General features: G+C 47.6%; 1 protein-coding gene across 1 annotated transcript in view; it reads right to left on the bottom strand.

Moving 5' to 3' along the window:
* RCAN1 (regulator of calcineurin 1) overlaps positions 1-19,801 on the bottom strand; it is a 120,056-nt gene extending 100,255 nt beyond the window's left edge. The window contains exon 1 of the mRNA XM_019970338.2: positions 19,452-19,801. Coding sequence (XP_019825897.1) covers positions 19,452-19,697 — 246 coding nt within the window. The 5' untranslated portion in view covers positions 19,698-19,801. The remainder of the gene's footprint in view (positions 1-19,451) is intronic.
* Between the last annotated feature and the right edge of the window lie 400 nt (positions 19,802-20,201).

Here is a 20,201-nt window from a genome sequence, read left to right as displayed (position 1 = left end):
CAGCCTCCACCTCTCTGGGCACAGCGGAAGCCGCCAGGTCCTTTCTGTGTTCACGTCCTAGGCTTTCATGTTATTTAGGGCTGAAGAGCCAGTGCTGCCCAGTGCTGGAGCTAATAGCTACATGTGGCTATTTCAACTAAACTAAGGGACTTCCCTGGTGGTCCCGTCATTAAGACCCTGTGCTTCCACTGCAAGGAGCACAGGTTCAATCTCCGGTCGAGGAACTAGGAACCCATGTGCCATGCAGCATAGTCTTAACATAAAAAAAATAAAAAAATAAACTTATGCAAAATTAAGAACTCAGTTCCTTAGCAGCACTAGCTGCATTTTAAGTGCTCAATAGTTGATCATGATTTAAATTAATTTTAATTAAATTAATTAATTTAAATGAAATAAAATTTAGCTTCACAGGCACACCCACGTCTCAAATGCTCAGCGGCTATCACGCGGGACAGAGCAGACACGGAAGATTTCCATCAACACAGGGCGCTCCATCAGCAGCATCCAGACTGTGCAGACAGAGACACAGGGTTCAGAGAGTGTTCTTGAAAGATGTGGTGCGTGTGTATACAACAGAATACTACTCAGCCATAAAAAGGAAGGAAATTTTTGCCATCTGCAACAACACAGATGAACTCGCAGGGTAAGTCACTTAGCACTAAGTGAATTAAGTCAGACAGAAATACTTGTGTATCACTTACATGTGGAATCTGAAAGTTAAACTAGTGAATATAACAGAACGGAAACCGATCCCAGATAGAGAACAAACTAGTGGTTACAGCGGGGAGAGGGACAGAGGCAGAAGCAATAAAGGAATAGGGGATTAAGAGGTACAAACTATTGTGTGTAAAAGTAACAAGCTATGAGGATATACTGGACAACATGAGGAATATAGAAATATAGGAATACAACATGAAAAATTACAATATTTTATAGTAAGTACAACTGGAGTATAATCATCAAAAATTGTGAATCACTACATTGTACACTTACATAATATTGTACATCAACAATACTACAATAAAAATGCTTTTAATGTTCTTGAAGTCACTTCTTTTTCTTTGTTTTTTATAGTCCAGAGACCTTTATTTTTTTACACCTATTAAGCCATGAATTCATAGCAAATAGGTTCCTGCAGCTCAAGCTCCTTTTTTGCAGGTTTCTACAAAGTGTGTTTCTCCAGGTGGAACCAGCTGGAGCTTCAGTTGAACCCAAGTACCTTCCCCTTTGGCTTTCTTCTTTTTCCAGTCATTTCCCTTCCCATGTTTCAGGAAGCTATCTAGACTCTTAGGAAGCCTAATATGCTCAGTGTGGGCATAAATTGTCCTGGTAGGAACCATACCCATAGCTTGCTTGTTTGCCACGATCCCAACAGTGCGCCAGGTCACACTGTGGGCTCTTCCAGTCTTGCCGTGGGAACAGTTGGGGGCACTCCATTGTCAACAGTGCCCACAAGTATCAAGTTCCCTGATGTCTACAATATTACCTTTTTTGTAAACTGGCACATGTGTGGCCAAAGGAACGGATCCATGTTTTCTAAGAGACCTAGAGAACACAAAGCTGGTGCCTTTCCTCTTCTCCTTTGCATTGTTGGTCAGTCTGGTGAACTACTGGAAGATGTTGACTTTGGCCAAAAGGCTGAAGTCACTTCTTTAGAAGGAGAACTGAGTGCTAGGTAAGAGAAAAGCAATGAGACAGCTGGGTGTGTCTGTTGCATGTAACCAGGTCTAGGACAGGCAAGTATTTGTCAGAGATACCAGAGGTGAGTTAAAATACCACACTGCCTGGCCAAGGTTAAGGTCAATGGTGGAACACCAGCACATTTCCCACAAGGGCTGGCCACAAGACAAAGATGACACCTGCTGCTCCTGTAATCTAGTGTCTAAGTGCCGTGTGGATAAGAGAATAAAACACAAGTATTATGAAGAGGATGGCAAGACTGTCACTATTTGCAGATGATGTGATTTAACACCTGCAAAATGCAGAAGAAACCATAAGAGGCTTTAGTATGGCAGATGGTTACAAAATCAATATGCAGGAAACAACAATCCCTTTACATGAAAGGAAAAGGAAGTATAATGGAAAAGGAGATCTCATATTTTAATATATTTCTTAAGCTTACATGAAAATATTTACACTGAAAAACCTAAAACATAAAAACAAACTAAAGAAATACATAGGCGCTTTATGTGAAGAACATATACATGCATATGGAAAATGCCAAACCTGCACGTATGGCATAAAAGACGGCTTCGGGAAGTAGAACAACACTGTGTGTCAGTCACTCTGTCAACCCCATGGACTGTAGCCTGCCAGGCTTCCTGTCCATGGAATTCTTAGGCAAGAATAGTGGAGTGGGGTGCCATTTCGTCCTCCAGGGGATCTTCCCAACCCAGGGATCGAACCTGGGTCTCCCGCATTGCAGACAGATTCTTTACCATCTGAGCCATCCGTGAAGCCCAGTACAACATTATAACAACATAATATATAAAGATGTCAATTATCCCAAAGTAACTATCAACCCAAAGGAATCACTCAAAATACCAACAAGGTTTGGTCGTTGCGTTTTGGTTTCATTCTTTATAGGGGCTTTCCTGGTGGCTCAGAGGGTAAAGAATCCTCCTGCCAGTGCAGGAGACCCAGGTTCGACCCCTGGGTTGGAAGATCCCCTGAAGAAGAAAAGAGCAACCCACCCCAGTACTCTCCTTATTCTCATCAGAATCTCATGGAATGAGGAGCCTGGCGAGCTACAGTCCAAAGGGTTGCAAAGAGTTGGACACGACTGAGCGACTAAGTATGCACGCATGCACAGAGCATGTAAACTGCGAAGGTTACGTGCAAATATGATGTCATTTACCATAAGAGACTCGAGCTTCTGTAGATTTTGGTAACCGTATGTCCTGGAATGGGTCCCCCTTGGACACTCAGGGAGGTCTGTGTAAGGATGCTCCTCATAATAAGAAAAAACAAAAACAAAACATCCAACCTAGAAACAAACTAAATGTCTATCAGTAGGAACTGCTGGGACTTCCTGAGGGCTCTAGCGGCTAAGACTCCGAACTCTCACTGCAGGGGGCATGGGTTTGATCCTTGGTCAGGCCACATGGCATGGCCAAAAGTCTAACAAAAAAAGAAAAAAGAATTGCTGGTTAAATTACATTGCATTCTTACTAAGAAATGGCAGTTATCAAAAGAAATGCATTGAGTCTATTGAAAGATGTCCAATATTTTAAGAAAGCAAGTAGCAAAAGAGTGTATATAATATGATATTTATAAATACATGCACATGGTGTATATAGACTATATACGAAAGAGTACAATAAAACCTAGAGGTTATTTCTAAGAAACAGAATGAGAGAAAAGGATGAGATATTTTCAATTAATGCTTTTAATGACCAAATGTAAATTTTATAAAGAATTAATCTGGCACCCCACTCCAGTACTATTGCCTGGAAAATCCCATGGAAGGAGGAGCCTGGAAGGCTGCAGTCCATGGGGTCGCTGAGGGTCAGACATGACTGAGCGACTTCACTTTCACTTTTCACTTTCATGCATTGGAGAAGGAAATGGCAACCCAGTCCAGTGTTCTTGCCTTGAGAATCCTAGGGACGGGGGAGCCTGGTGGGCTGCCGTCTATGGGGTCACACAGAGTTGGACACGACTGAAGTGACTTAGCAGCAGCAGTCTTCAAAGCACAAAGAAGAACTGATGCAAAGAACTGACTCATTGGAAAAGACCCTGATGCTGGGAAAGATTGAAGGTGGGAAGAGAAGGGGATGACAGAGGATGAGATGGTTGGATGGCATCACTGACTCGATGGACATGAGTCTAAGCAAACTCCAGGAGATGGTAAAGGACAGGGAAGCCTGACATTCTGCAGTCCACGGGGGCAGGGGGCAGGGGCAAAGAGTGAGACACGCCTTAGCAACTGAACAACAACACCCGGGCACAGGTGTAGACATAAATACAATGGTGAGTAACTTCTTGCTAAAGTCTGACTGGAAGGCTGGATGAAGGCTGAGTTATCCTGGACTGAAAGCACAAAGAAAGCGCTCCAAGAACTATGAGCCCAGATCACACCATGCTACAGCCCTTCGATCCAATCTTCAGTCCCCACGGGTGCCACTCTATGACGTAACCATCTGGAACGGCTGACCTGGGGACAGACTGTGGGTGCCATGCTGCTCCGGGGATAAGACTCAAGTTTTTAAAGACTGGTTCATTTAATTAAAAGCACAGCAGGCTTCTGAGTACTAAGCAAACAGCATGCATTTCATTAAGGAAGGTCATCTTTCCTGGCACAATCTGATGGAAACCAGGGCAGCAGCGTTCAGAGATAAGAAGCTCACAAGTTGACTTTGCCCCCTTCGGACGAGATTTGGCAAAGAATGACCTGCTCCCTTCTATCAAGGAGGCCAGAGGCTGGCTAGCACATGGGATTCAGCAGATGACAATGAATTTCTGAAAAGATCTATGTGTCCTCAAAAAGGCATTCTATGAACAAGGAGAGAGAAGGGAGGGGAGGGAAGCAGAGAGAAAGAGAGAAAGAAGAAGGGAGGGATGGTGGGAGGGGGGAAAACCTCACCAGCAAAGATGACAATATATTTTTCAATTACAGGATTGTATGTGTGTGTGTGGAGAAGCCTAGGATTTCTTTTCATCATCAATGATTTTGTTTCAGATAAAATTGATGGTTTTTATGTCCAGTATCTTACTGACTTATTTTTTTTAAGTGTTTATAGTTTTCTTTGTTTTCAACATTGTGGTGACACTCATTCACGTTAAAACATAGTTTCCTAAGCATTACAAGTGATAACAAGCCAGGGTAGTCTTCTGGTGTAATACATTTCAGAACAGTAGCCTAAATGTTGAGGAAAACCTAAGCTTGTCAATTTCATACAGGCGTGGGTGTGTATGCACACGTACAAGCACATGCACACGTGCGCGTGCAACAATTTTAAAGCTGCAGAGCCTCTGTGCTCAGTCTGCTCAGTCATGTCTGACTCTCTGAGACCCCGTGGACTGTAGCCTGCCAGGCTCCTCGATCCATGGAATTTTCCGGGCAAGAATACTGGAGTGGGTTGCTATTTCCTACTCCAGGGGATCTTCCTGACCCAGGGATCGAACTTGAGTCTCCTGCATGGAAGGCAGATTCTTTACCACTGAGCTACCTGGGAAGCCCAGCAGAGTCTACTGGGCTAAGATAATGTAGGCAGCATCTGGAGGTGCCTAAAATTACTCCTGGGAAAATAAGGCTTAACATTTAATGAACTTAAAAGAGCAATACTTTCCTTATAATGTTAATGTCTTATTTTCACTGCTGCACAAATATTTATTGGGGCTTCCCTGGTGGCTCAGAGGGTAAAGCGTCTGCCTGCAATGCAGGAGACCTGGTGGCAGACACTGTCCTGGGCACAGGGTTACAGCAGTGAGCAATCCCAGATACAATAGTCTTTGCATTTTAGTAATCATTGAAATAAAACTGCTAACAGTTAGAAGGTATTATTCTTAGCCCTTTATTTATATGCTCTTTTCATCTTATATTTTTATTACCCCATTTCACAAAGGGACTGAAGCATGGGGAAGATAACTTCCTTGACCAAGTTCTCACAATTCAGACCTACTTACTCTGGAGTCCACCCTTGTAACTACTGAATCTTACTGCTTCTGTAACATGTCTGTGCTGTGCTCAGTTGCTCAATTGTGTCTGACTCTTCGTGGTTTTTTTTAACACACACAACACCAAAGTAAAGTAGGTTGTTGTCATGCCCGACTCTTTTGCGACCCCGTAGACTGCAGCCCAGCAGGCTCTTCTGTCCATGGGATTTCCCGGGCAAGAATATTGGAGTGGGGTGCCATTTCTTTCTCCAGGGGATCTTCCCGACCCAGGGATTGAACCTGTGTCTCCTGCATTGGCAGGAGGATTCTTTACCACTGAGCTACCAGAGAAGCCCTAAAGGAACATAGGCATTTGTCCATAAAGAAGGTGGGCATTCTCGGGGTAATGCGTGCATTCTCTTTTACACACTTTCACTCTGGGCTAAGCCATTAAAATAAAGTGAACAACAGGCAAGAAGAAAGCCTGCAAGTAGGTGATCCTGCCAGTGTGGTCCCTGTGCTGTCTAGGAGAGAAAACAGAGGAGGAAAAGAAAGGAAAATGAAATAAAAATGAAATGGCTATTCAATACATTGGCATCACCGACTCAATGGACATGAGTTTGAGTAAGCTCCGGGAATTGGTGATAGACAGGGAGGCCTGGCGTGCTGCAGTCCATGGGGTCGCAAAGAGTTGCACACGACTGACCAACTGAACTGAACTGAACTGATTCAATACAAAACCTCTATCATAAAGTAAGTAATAAAGTCCTTGATAAAGACTAAATAGATCATTTCAGGGTATGTTCTGCCTTCAAGTATTATCACAAACATGGCCTTGCTGTATTTCATTCTCACCGTATCCTAGTAGGGTAAAGGATCACCCAGCCCTTGTTTTACGATATAAGATAAAGAATGTGCTCACAATCTCAGCCACAGGCTGGCTGTTACTGCTTCATTCCAAGCCACGGATATACGCACATTGGACTCTGTTTGGTCCTCTGCATAGCTAGCTACCCTCCAATAAATGTAGGAAGTCACCCCCCAAACATATAACCTCTCTACGCCCAGCCAACTCATCTATGCCACTGTCTCAGGCATGTTCACAGTAGTGAGAACTAGGTCATTATCTTAAATGTGTTCCAAATAATGGGACTACTCTGAACGTGGAGGTTACAGACTTCCTGACCATTCAATGATGGTATTTCCCAAGTTATATCAAGGAAATTACAAGTAACAGAACACACTGGGGTCCAAGCGTGCCCTGAAAACCTATAAATCACTGGGAAGAAATACACAAATTCAGAGTTGATGTGAAACATGAGAACAGCTCTGGAAATGCTGTGTCAGGGTCAAACAGGTGGTTAAGTTTGAAGGATACATCTACACTGGGGCTGTTCCAGAGAGGGAGAGATGTTGCCAGACGTCTGCAAGGGTTTCCTGGCCAGTTCATGAACTGTAACCCAGTGAGTTTTGCTGGTGAGTGGTCTGTTTTTAGGAGTTTACAGTCAGTTGGACCATAAAGAAGGCTGAGTGCTGAAGAATTGATGCTTTCGAACTGTGATGCTGGAGACGATTCTTGAGAGTCCCTTGAACAGCAAGGAGATCAAACCAGTCAACCCAAAGGGAAATCAACCCTGAATACTCACTGGAAGGATTGATGCTGAAACTGAACTCCAATACTCTGGCCACCTGATGGGAAGAGCCGACGCACTGGAAAAGACCCTGATGCTGGGAAAGATTGAGGGCAGGAGAACCGGGTGATAGAGGATGAGATGGTTGGATGGCATCACAGACTCAATGGACGTGAGTCTGAGCAAACTCTTGGAGACAGTGAAAGACAGGGAAACATGGCATGCTGCAGTCCATGGGGTCACAAAGAGTTGGACACGACTTAGCGACTGAACAACAACAGCTGACTCCGACCTGAGGGTTCTCCATCACCATCTGAGATCTGCACCTTAGGATGGAAAGGTGGTTGAGTGAGCAGAGCTGAGATCTACCCAAACTGTCCCAAATCCTGACTTCAGCCCAGAACAATACTGTCACCCTGTCGCCTGGGCAGCAGATAATTCCTCGGAGGACAGGGGTCACCACAGGGGTCTGGCAACCTATGCAGCAGCTCGAGCTTTGCTTTGAAAATGAATCTCTGTAGCAACCTAATGGCAGAAGCCAGCTCAGAAAATTGCCCTTATCTTTGCAGTGAAGTGCCTGCTTCATCTGAGTGAGCTCTCTTTGTATTTCTTTACGCTGATAGTTTGAGTCACCGTCTGAACAAGTAACCACAGATCAGAGGAGGGGGCGGAGGACGTCACAGCGTGTACTCGGGGCAGCTGGAAGAGGAGGGTCACTCCTTGAGGCACAGCATCCTTGTTCCCTGTTGGAACCAAAGGGGGTCCCATTGCCCAGCAGCAGGGAGGGTCTCCTCCCCTGGCCAGCTTTCAATTACACACTGATGATTACGATAGCTTCTTCTGCAGCACAAGGAGGGAGTTCCCCCTCTGAAAATGCACTTTCAATCTTTGATGCCAGAAACAAAGTCTAAGGCAACCACCAGTCTCTATGGCAGAACTTATGTGAGGTGACCTCCCCCTGGTGGTGGGCGCTGGTGTTCGAACAGCCCAGGGACTAGTTCTCAGGACACCATCTCCTCTGTCCCTCCACCAGGACCGGCCACAGATACCTTGCTCTTTGGGGGCCCCTAACGGTGGCGCGGTGACAGTTCTTCTTGTTCCTGCTGATGAGACTCTGGATGTCCACCTCATTATCCACATACCCTGGGTGCCCCCTGAAGCAGGAGGTGGCAACCCACTCCCATATTTGTGCCTGGAAAATCCCATGGAACAGAGGAGCCTGGCGGACTACAGTCCAGGGGGTCACAAAAGATTCTGACATGACTCAGCCGACTAAACAACAGCTCTGCGTGCTCAGTGAGAGCTGGGGGATGGAGCAGGGGAGGACATCACTGCACAGGAAATCAGACAAGCGTTGTAACTGGCAGGCTGGGAGAAAATTCTAGTTCTGCCAGTATGTAGTGAGTTCCCCCTTAGGAAACCTCAGCACCTCTCTGAGCCTTGATTCCTCCCTGCAGAAATGAAGAAAGCTTGAGCCCAAGGTTCTTTCTGCCATGGTTCTGTAGCTGTGCCCAGAATCTGATGCCCAGTTGCCACAGGATTCTATGTGCTGATTAAGCTTCACAAAGGCAGCAGAAAGATGTTGTCATCTATAAAATGGGCAAATACAGTATCGATCACAGAAGGTTGTAAGAAGGATGAGTAGGCTTCCCTGGTGGCTCAGACAGTAAAGAATCCGCCTGCAATGTTGGGTTGGGAAGATTCCCCTGGAGAAAGGGATGGCTATCCACTCCAGTATTCTTGCCTGGAGAATCCCACAAACAGAGAAGCCTGGAAGGCTACAGGACATAGGGCTGCAAAGAGTCAGACACAACTGAGTAACTAGGCTCAAGAAGGATGAAATTTAATGATGTACATAAAATATTTGGCCAACAGTAAGCACTAACAGGGTGTTTATCACAAACTGTATAATTACTAAGTACGTATATAATAGATCACTCAAACTTCAGATGAAAGAAGGGACTACTAGTAACCTTCCTGGGACGAGATGGGCAAACTGGAGCATACGGTCACCCTGTCAATAATAAATGACTATCAGGGGATCTGGAAAAGCCCCTAGTAATGGACAAACTTTTAAAAAAAGAAAAGTTCCACTCAAGTGTTCTGGCTTTGTAAGGATAAACCTTTGGCAAACTCTCAAATGGCAACTGGACAGAATTGGCTGTGGGGTCAAGTAGAGTGTCTCTGACACAGGTTCCTCTTGGAGCAATGAAATTTCCAAGACCAATTACAGACACAAGCCTTAAGTGACTGAAATTGACCTTCTCTCTTCCACAAACCGGCAGACAGGCTTCCCAGGGACCACTGCAGGGTAAGGCAGGAGTGTGGGGATGGGGAAGCCAGAATGTCACCCCCTAAGTATGCCTCTTCAACATAAAAGTTATTTGGAGCTGAAGGCAGTTACGAAACACATATGCCGGAAACCTCCATCTTCCCTCTCTTTCCTGCCTGAAGGTAGGACATAAATGACCCTCTTAATGGAGATGTTCCAGACTCTCATGGAGGAGTGTGCCAACGTGCCCATCAGCTTCCTCCCATGAACTGACTTCCCTGCAGTGAGCTGGAAGCCTGAAACGGCTTCCCTCCCTCCTACCGTTTCTCTTATCAATTTATTCTTTGTTGAAGAGGCTGTACAAGCCGAGTTCTAAGTCTCTACGTTGTCGTGCTGAGGGTTCTCCCCCCTGATGCATGCTGCACTCATTAATAACTGTTTTTCTCTTGAAATCCATCTTTTTCTTAAAGAGTCACAGCTGAAAACCTAGGACAGGCAGAGGCAGAGTTCTGTCTCCCCTACAGGCGCGAGGCTGGAAAGCCAGATGGAAGAGAAGTAGAGTCACGGTCACACTAGGGAACATTCTGTTGCTGAGCCAGTTCCTGCTGCGGAAATCCTATGGGGCAGCAAGGGGCAAAGGGGCCGCACTCCACCAACGGAAGAGCTGGAAGCAACCTCACTGAGCTGATCCAGCTCAACCTGCTCACTTCATAGATGAAGCGGCGGAGGTCTGGGTGGACATCTTGCCCAAGGGCAGGTGGTTTGTTATGGATCTGTTAAGCCCTTGCACGTGTGTGTGTGTACGTGTGCTCAGTTGTGCCCAGCTCTTTGCGAGCACATGGGCTGTAGCCCGCCACGCTCGTCTCTCCATGGGATTCTCCAGGCAAGGATAATGGAGTGGGTTGCCATTTCCTTCTCCAGGGGATCTTCCTGACCCAGGGATCGAACCAACATCTCCTGCACTGGAAGGCAGATTCTTTACTACTGAGTCATCTGGGAAGCCCATGAAGCCCTTAGGCTGTATTTACATAGCATGCTGCTGCTGCTAAGTCACTTCAGTCATGTCCGACTCTGGGTGACCCCATAGACGTCAGCCCACAAGGCTCTCCTACCCCTGGGATTCTCCAGGCAAGAACACTGGAGTGGGTTGCCATTTCCTTCTCCGATGCATGAAAGTGAAAAAATGAAAGTGAAGTCGCTCAGTCGTGTCTGACTCTTAGCGACCCCATGGACTGCAGCCTACCAGGCCCCTCCGTCCATGGGGTTTTCCAGGCAAGAGCACTGGAGTGGGGTGCCATCACCTTCTCCGACTTACATAGCATATACAATTAAAAAAAACAATCACGTGTCCTCCCTTGCTGGCCTGTGAGCACCAGGAGGAAGGCTGCTGTCTGTCATTCACCGAGGGCTGTGACCTCTCACACTGACCTCACCGAGACTATGGGGGGGGGGTTACTGTCCTCCTTCTGCAACTGGGCAGACTGGGGGCCTGGGGAGGTTGACTGACTCATCTAGGGTCCTATAGAGGGCCCTGCCACCAGCACAGTGCTCAGAACACAGCAGGCCCTGAGAAACACGTGTTAAAATGAATATGCCCTTTGACTAGACGAATTCTCTGCCACCCATCTGAAGTGACTCATGGAAAAGTCATGTGTAACAGGAAAAATAAGGAAACAAACCAAATATCTACCAATAGGGGCTGGTCAAACAAAGTATAGTATGTGTGCAATGGAATACTATGCAGCAGGAAAAAATGAGACCTTTCTGTGTACCATTATAGAAACATCTCTGAGCTATACCGTTATGTGGGGAAAACATAAAGATACAGAACAGTAAGCAAATATGCAACTTTAGTGTGTCAAGGGGAAAGAGATGAAAGTCTAGTGAAATACCTATGTTATATTCAAATATGCATATAGAAACTCTGGAAGCAGAAAATTTACCAAAAATCATAGTTAATTTTTAGAGGACTGGCTATCAAGATTGGAGAAAGACTTTTCACTATATACCTTTTAATACTTTCTGGGTTTTGAACAATGTGAATGTATTACTACATTCAAAAAAATTTTTTAAATGTATTAAAATGTATAAACTCAATGACAATAATAAAAATAAAATTCAAACAATATATTACCTAAAAAAATACTTGTTGAACGAGTGAATGAATGAATGACTGAAGGAAGGAGTGAATGAGTTGAATGAATGAATAAATGAGTGAAGTGATGGAGCCAGGATTTAAATCCAGGTCTGTCTGGCTCCAGCACCCAGGTACTGCCTTCTGCTTGAACCCATGAATGTCATCAGGGCTGCAACTGATGTACCAAAAGCACTCAAATATATCTGTTAAACATAAATGGCTGAGAGAATAATAGAGTTGTAATTCATCGGAACCTCAGTTTCCTGTGGATAAAAGAACTTTACTCATAGAGCTATCCTAGGGATGAAATAAGATGTGAAAGATATGAAAAATTCACGTGCATTACTGCATACTGTAAGATGATTCCAGAACAGGCTTTGGAGTTGGCTAAAACCAGTTTTGTGCAATGTAGGAGACTGGGATTTGATCCCTGGGCCAGGAAGATCCCCTGAAAAAGGGGATCTATTCCAGTATTCTTGCCTGGAGGATTCCATGGACAGGAGTTTGGTGAGCTACAGTCCATGGGGTCGCAAAGAGTCTGAAATGATTGAGCAATTAACACGAAAGCAGGTTTGCATCACAGGGCCAGCACTTACTATGTGACCTGGGACAGGTTACTTGGCCTCTCCTGGCCTCAGTTTTCACATCTGTAGAATGGGAATAATAGTACCAATTTCACAGAGTTCTTGTAAAATGATGAAATGGTATATATTACACAGAAAGCAATTCACGTAAATGAACAGAAACTATTTTATTATCAGTAAGGTAAAGCAGAAAATTTAACAAAAATGATAAAGGTGACAAAGTAAAACAAGCTATTGTTGAATTAAAAAAAAAAAAAAAAAACTCCAATATTAGCTTTCTGAATCCAATAACATTTTTGTCTTTTAATTCTGAATTCAGGCCAACCTCAAACACCTTGTTCTCTGGTGTTAATTATGATTACACATGGGAACTACATATTGCACCTGGTGAAATCAGTAATGAAAGGAAAAGTACTGAGCCTTCCCAATGTTTAAAAAAAAAAAGCTTTAGTTTCCTGAACATTCAGTTCAGAAGTATATGGACTGACAGCTGTTGCTGTAAACATATCAATCAGGTATTTTACTTACATTAAGTAGTGGAGTCTAAAATCGCATTCTTTTATAGTATTATAGGTTCGATCCCTGGATCAGGAAGATTCCCCTGAAGAAGGGAATGGCAACCCACTCCGGTATGGCCATGGTAGAGCCCATCACTGCTCAGAGCGACTTCCCTTTCACTTTTCACTTTCATGCACTGGAGAAGGAAATGGCAACCCACTCCAGTGTTCTTGCCTGGAGAATCCCAGGGACAGGGGAGCCTGGTGGGCTACTGTCTATGGGGTCACACAGAGTTGGACACGACTGAAGTAACTTAGCAGCAGCAGCAGCAGCTCAGAGGACAGAGCAGAGTCACTTACAGTTTCATTAAGTGCCAGCGTCTCCATGTGCTGATTAGTATTTACAAAGGACAAAATTCTCTGTCGCAACTGAATTGTATTTTGAATGACTAGCACTCCTCAGCCCTTGAAACGGGTCCTAACAATTGTGTGCAGAAAACATACACCGAGGAGGCGACTCCCCAGCCCACCCCCAACACACACTGACGTGCACAAGCACCATCACCATGACAGGAGAGGGGCCGGCACAGAACAGGGGGTGGCCTGTAGGCAAAAAGAATGGACCGTGTCATCTGCTGGCCTTTTTAAAAGGAGTAGAGCCTGAAATATAAACACTGGAATCAAACAGCCTCTGCTTTAGCTGTTCTATCACAAAGCCTTTTTTTTTTCCGGTTCTCTTACGTAATTGTCTTGGGGCTTGAAATGTCTGTAGTTGCTGACAAGAGTCCTGAAAACGACTGCACTGAAGAAGACGTGCTTTGAGCACTGAATGAAGGGTGCTGACGGGTTGAGCTGAAAAGGGGATCGAATGCTTGCGAGGGAGGGGAACAGGGAGGAGAGATCAAAAGAACCTTGTGGATGTTAATATACTCTCTGTTTGTTTATACATGAGCCAGAAATTCTGAAATTAGGGAAACGGTGAATAACTGTAAACTTTGCACGTATGTAATAGGCGGGCTTTTCTTAAACTTAGAACATTCTGAACTTTCCCAAATAAACTAAAGCATACCATATTGGCTTAAGATCTCTCCACACTTGAGGAGGTTTACGGGGAAAGGTGAGGTCGGTTCAAGTCTGAGAAAGCCGATGACACTAGGCTGAGAAGTGCCAATGGTCTGTGCAGGTGGGGGTGCCACACTGCAACGGAGCCCAACTGTCAACTCTGCTTCCGGAGTGTCACATTTGACAGCACGCTGCCACAAACTGACTCGGGACAGGCACAGACAGCTACATGGCCAAGCACATAACAGCCGCACAAGTGGAAACCACGCACTTCAGCTGTGCCACTTGGGATCTCCCCAACGTTTCAATCATCAGATCACTGCTGAGTGATAACTTGTTTACTACCAAACTACAGGCTTTGGGAGGACAAGTCTGGGATCTGATGTCTGGTGGAGAGAATCCTGTGGACAGAGGAGCCTGGTGGGCTGCCCTCTATGGGGTCGCACGGAGTCGGACACGACTGAAGCGACTTAGCAGCAGCAGGAGAGCGAGGAGCAGCACAAGTGGATGAGGATGGCGGCCAGGCAAGGCAAGCCCATGTTCAAGGAGGTGTTCTTGTTCTTGTCCCAAAGGCTGGGCTCTCGGGCTGATGACCAGTCACCCTGCTTTACAGCCACGAGGTCAAATGGCGCTTAGGAGAAGGGAGGCCCCAGAGCATGGCCCTGACTCTCATTTTGGACTGGAGGAGACCAAGCACAGATCTGGCTGAGAGTGGAACCAGTGATCAATGACTCAAGGATATGTTCATGATATGACAACGATTCTGGTCAGGCTAGACCCCTTTTGGCTAGACAATGATCCTCAATCTTGTCTCCCAGTTAGAACCACCTTGGGGAGTCTCCCAGGCCAAGACTCCCAGGATGAGACTGGAGTTGGTCTGGAGGGGCTTGGGCACAGGCGTTTCCCGAGCTGCTCAGGGGCTTTCACTAATAAAAAGAATTTAAGGACACCACTCCAACTCCTTTCATGACCATCAGGATATTTCATGTTTTTAAAGGAAAGTTATGGCAGTATCCGGAGAAGGCAATGGCAACCCAGTCCAGTACTCCTTCCTGGAAGATCCCATGGACAGAGGAGCCTGGTGGGCTACAGTCCATGGGGTCGCTCAGAGTCGGACACGACTGAGCGACTTCACTTTGACTTTTCACTTTCATGCATTGGAGAAGGAAATGGCAACCCACTCCAGTGTTCTTGCCTTGAGAATCCCAGGGACAGAGCAGCCTGGTGGGCTTCCATCTATGGGGTCGCACAGAGTCAGACATGACTGAGGTGACTTAGCAGCAGCAGCAGCAGCATGGCAGTATCACAAATCTTACATGGGCATTTGTTTTAAGAAAGGTGAGTTTATTCACTAGGAGAGTGAATTTTTCTATGATTAGCATTATCCAAATTAGCCTTTCGATCAAATATACATTCATGGCTCAGACAACATGGTGTTCGTTTCCATTACTCTATGGAACCATCTCTACTGCCTGGAAACTAACAATATTATGTGAGAACTCTAAACCTCTGGTTAGCTTGGTGACAACTAACTGAACTCTTATTCCAGGGAACCAGCCAACCGCTGCCAACAATCCAAAGCACAGGTAATTACTGGTGCAAAGCACAGCTCTGCTTTCTCAGTAAAAAGCAAAAAGGTTCACAAAAAGAATATGGCAGTGGAATATGCTAAGCAAACATTTGTACAACAGAAAAATAATCTTATTTTAATAAAAGTTTTCATTTATTTGTAATGGTGTGAATCTCTCTAATATATTACTTGAAGTGACTAATATTATTTGAAATTAATGATGATATGGCTTCATTTTTTAGATAAACAATTAATGAACATGTTGATTATAAATAATTTACAATACTGGATGATGATCCAGCTAACAAAAATACATTTTACACATCAGATCCAACTGTGATAGCTAGAAAATGGGCTTCCAATATTAACTCGCTAATGAAATGATGTTAGTTGCTCAGTCCTGTCTGACAATTTGCAACCCCATGGACTGTCGCCTGCCAGTCTCCTCAGTCCAGGGAATTCTCCAGGCAAGAATACTGGAGTGGGTTGCCATTCCCTTCTTCAGGGGACCTTCCCAACCCAGGGACTAAACCCTGGATCTCCTGCATCGCAGGTGGCTTCTTTACTGTCTGTGCCACCAGGAAATGAACTGATAGTTCAGGTCAATTTCTTTCTTTCCTTTAAGATGAAGGTCAGAGAATGACATGAACACATGGGAAAAACACTGACACAGCCTTTTTCCTTCACATCACCTGCCACCCTCTGGATGCCTGTTTCCCCCAATCAATTCATAGATTGATGTCCTCCTCCTCGAAGATGATGGTATCAGCTATTGCGAGGTCATTAAGGATCATGAGGGTGGGGCCCTCATAATGGGATTAGTGCCCTTGTAAGAGACCCCACAGAGCTCTCTCCTCCCTTCCACCGCATGAAGGCACCGAGGCGCCTACAACCCACAAGAGGGCCCTCAGCCAGCCATGCTGGCCTCCACAACTGTGTGAAATAAGTTCCTGTTGTTTAGAAGCCACCAGTCTGTGGTATTTTGTTACAGTAGCTTTAACGGGTTAAGACACTGTCACTCACCCAGGTGACCCTCCAACAGACTAGGTAAAGATACCCATGTGGCCAGACTACCAGCACAAAGGGGACCTCTGTGGGCAACACAGTTAACAGTCTGCCTACTCAAGGGTCAGACACCGCCGACCTCAAGTAGAATCACATTTTCACTACAGCATCCCAAGGTGACATTCCAAAATGATAAAGTTGTCCAACTGAAATCTCAGAAGCCGCATCTTCCCACCTGGAGGGGTGGTGTTGGCTAAATGAGAGACTAGCTTTCTACTGGAAGGCTCTCCAGTGGTCTGAAGGACCCTGTAGATGGGCAACCAAGGCACAGAGCTCCCCCAGCACACATTCGGAGGCTCCTGAGCCCCGAATGGAGAAGAGAGCAAGGTTTCCAACCCCACCAACCTAGTGCAAACACCTGGCCAGCTCCCCTGACAACCCAAGCTAAGATCCTCACAAGGGGCCTCCTTGCTGCCTCTCCTGCCCACCCAACCTTCCTCCCCAAAGCCATTCTCCAGCTAGCTTTTAATTAGAACAGGACCCGAAACCCTCCCAGGGCTTCCCAGGCTCCCAAAGAACCGTTCCCTGGCTGCATCCAACCTCGGCCACCACCACCACCCTCACTGGGCCCTGGAAAGGCCTTCGTCCATCCCTGCACTGGAACTTTCACATCTGCTATGCCCGCTGCCTGGATGCCCACCACACAACATCTACATGAGGAGCTTCTTCCTGCCAGCCACATCCAAGCAGTGCAGAGTGGCCTTCTGGGGCCACTCGGTGTAAAATGGGCTGCAGGCTGACTCTCTCTGCAGGTCCTCTTTACTGGCACTGATCCCAGAGCTGTGTTCTGCCCCCTCTACCTTCTCTGAGCCTGACCCCACCTACCAGCTGCATTGCTTGGAGTCCCCAGCCTCCTGGCTGCCAGCTTGGTTCTGCCAATGATGAGATCAGAAAGCTGGGGCAAGCTGAGGTACTTCTTAACCTGCAGCTCGCTGCTTCACCACCTCAGTTCCATCCCTCTATGTCTGTAGCTCCTGCCAGAAGGTTCCTCCCCTAAGGTCCCAGCAACAGGACTTCCCTCCATCCAACACTCTCTGCTGATTGCCTCAGTCCTGCCCCCACCAACCGGTTCTTCATTACACCTCCGGAACCACCGCAGTGTCCCTGCTAGGCTCTGGTTGGCACGGCCTCCCTGTCCTCTCCTCGGCCACTCCCTATCACATCAGCCTGATTCCCACCTGTGCACCCCCTTTTTAAAACTGTCTCCCCCTTCCTCAGCCTCTGCTAGAACATAAGCAGAAAGCTCATCGTGTTCGCCACTCTGTACACTAGGCCTAAAACAGCACCTGAAGCACAGGAAGCATTCGCTAAACAGTAAAAGAATAAATGAATGGTGTCTCTGCTCAAAACAGTACCTTGTGAGTGAGCCTTTCTCCAATCGTTTTCTGGTAAACGATCTCCCCTCCCCATCTCCTAAGGCCAATTTTTTTCCTATAGTACCATCACCTCCTGACCTATTTCATATATATTTGTTTATTGTCTTGTTTTCCCAACAAAAATGCCAGTCCTGAAGGCAGGAAGGCTCTTTTCTTCACTGCTGTGCCCTCAGAGCCTAGAACAGTGAGTGCCTGGCTCAAAGCAGAATCTCTACCCATTTGTTAAAGTGAAGAGCTTGCAAGGTGGGCAACATTTCAGATGCAGCAATTTGAGGATGGTCTCTGACACAGGGAAGACTGCAAAACTATGAGACTGCTAGGCACACAAGCGGCATCTTGTATGATCTAATCTTGCTCCTTTGGCATGACAGCCTAGAACCGGTAAGAAAGAGACTCCATATGCTGACAGACCTCAGCCTCAAGAGAAAAGGTTTTAGAGTAAAAGGAGTTAGACCCTGTATTTGTGCCAACTGTAGCTTTAGAAACCATGCATGGACCCTTATCTAAGCACATAACACTGGACATCCTTTCTGAGAGTAGATGGGCCTGTACCTGATAAACACATGGGTCTTAAGGGCACCATTCTCTGTTCCAATGGTGTCCCTCTTGGCAGCCGCCTTCAACTCCAGCTCACTGACAGTTAACTGCGGACTCAGAGCCAAGCATCCGAAAGCAGCACTTTCTTTGATAGCTGCTCCCCTAATGGGGCATCTCTCTCAAAGGCAGACTTTATCCTGCAACGCTGGCCGAGGTACACATTTTATTCTGCACATTGATTGCAGATCAGAAATAAATCCCTCCTCCCTACCACCATCTGTTACTCATACCTGCCCCCTCACTCTCCAACGTGTCTAAAATGTGGGGATCTGGAGGGGAAAATAAAAACAGAGAACAAAATCCAATTCCCCCTTTACTGACTGTCCCCTGCCCGCCCCCCACCCCCCTTCAGGGAGCGGGATTCCAGACTAACTATCCTCAAGGCCTAGCAAATGGCCCCTTCCCCCCAGCACCATTCGACCAAAACTGGCCAAGCGCTGGATAAAGAGCCACCGCGGCTCCTCACCCAAACATTGGCTTTCCTTCCTAGGCGTACAGATTGAGAATGCGGAGACACCTTCCTATTTATGTATAGTGAGTCAACGACGCGCGGATAAATGTCTCTGTTTCCTCCTCCCTATGAATGAAGCGACCCCTCCTCAAAGGAGTTAAGTAAAGTGCCCGGAACGACCCCAGCCTCAGGGTGAGGGTACGCGCATCCCCGGCCATCTGGGCAGCTAATTCATGCTCCGATCGTCTCCTGCTATGTCGCCCCTCTAACTCACCCCAGTTCACACCCGGGGGCGAAGGGCAGGGGCGTCGCTGGGAGGTGGTTACCAGCCAGCCTAGGTGAAAGGCAAACCCCTATGAAGATCCCCACCTTGGGCGGGCAGCGCGCGGCCCGGCAGGTGCTAGGGGACCCGGGATCTCGGGGAGGGCGCTCCCACCCCAGCCGGGACAGAGAGGGACCGAGGCAGGGTGGCCGGGGACATCGCTGCGTTCTTCCGCCGGCGACCCGGCTTGGAAGAGGCTGCCCCGGGCCGGCCCCGGACCTCGGCGCCGCCTCGTCCCGGCAACAAGTGTCCGCCCTCCGCCCGACGGGCCGCCGCGCCCGGCCCTCACCCGGCACAGGCCGTCCACGAACACGCGCGGGTCCAGGTGGCAGGCGATGGTGGCGCTGGGCAGGTCTTGCAGGTCCACCTCCTCCATCATCTCGCAGTCAATGAAGCTCCAGTCGCTGCCGCCCTCGTCGGGCCCGGCCGCCCCCGAGAACGCCGCGAAGGGCCGCAGCGTGTACCCTGGTTGCGCTCGCGCCTCGGCCGCCTCGGCCGCCGCCCCGAGCCGGGGCCCGGTGGAGCTGTCCTCCATGACCCCGCGCCCGCGCGGCCCCACGCGGGATCCTCGCGCGCCTCTCTGGTCCGCCGCCTCGGGGCTCGCGTCGCAGCCGGCGGCGCTCACCGCGGCTCCGGGAGCGCGCCCGGCCCCGCCCGCCGCCTTTCCTTTCGGGGGCCCCGGCCACCGAGGGCAGAGCTACGGCGGAGACAGCCGCGGGCCCTTTAAGGCCGGCCCACGTGGGTTATTGTCCCGGTGGCCGTCCAGCAGAGGAAGCCAATAGAAGAGCGCGATTTCCCTCACGTGATCCGCAGGCTGCCGCCCTCAGTCTGAAGCCTCAGAGAGGCCATGTTGGTTAGGGGCCAAGAGCTCCTTCCCCAGTTCCGCTTTTCTGACAGCGGACGCCAGCCCAAGGCGCCGGGCAGTGTTTTGCGCACAGGGATGACAGCTAGAGCGGCAGCGCTTCTGTGGGTCCCATCTGGTGACGTTTTTGAGGCTCAGAGGCCAACTTTGGGGGATTTAAGCGAGATATAGCCCTGG

This window comes from Bos indicus, chromosome 1 (genome assembly GCF_029378745.1).
Source record: "Bos indicus isolate NIAB-ARS_2022 breed Sahiwal x Tharparkar chromosome 1, NIAB-ARS_B.indTharparkar_mat_pri_1.0, whole genome shotgun sequence".
Classification (NCBI taxonomy): domain Eukaryota; kingdom Metazoa; phylum Chordata; class Mammalia; order Artiodactyla; family Bovidae; genus Bos; species Bos indicus.
This window is presented reverse-complemented; position numbering and strand designations above follow the sequence as displayed.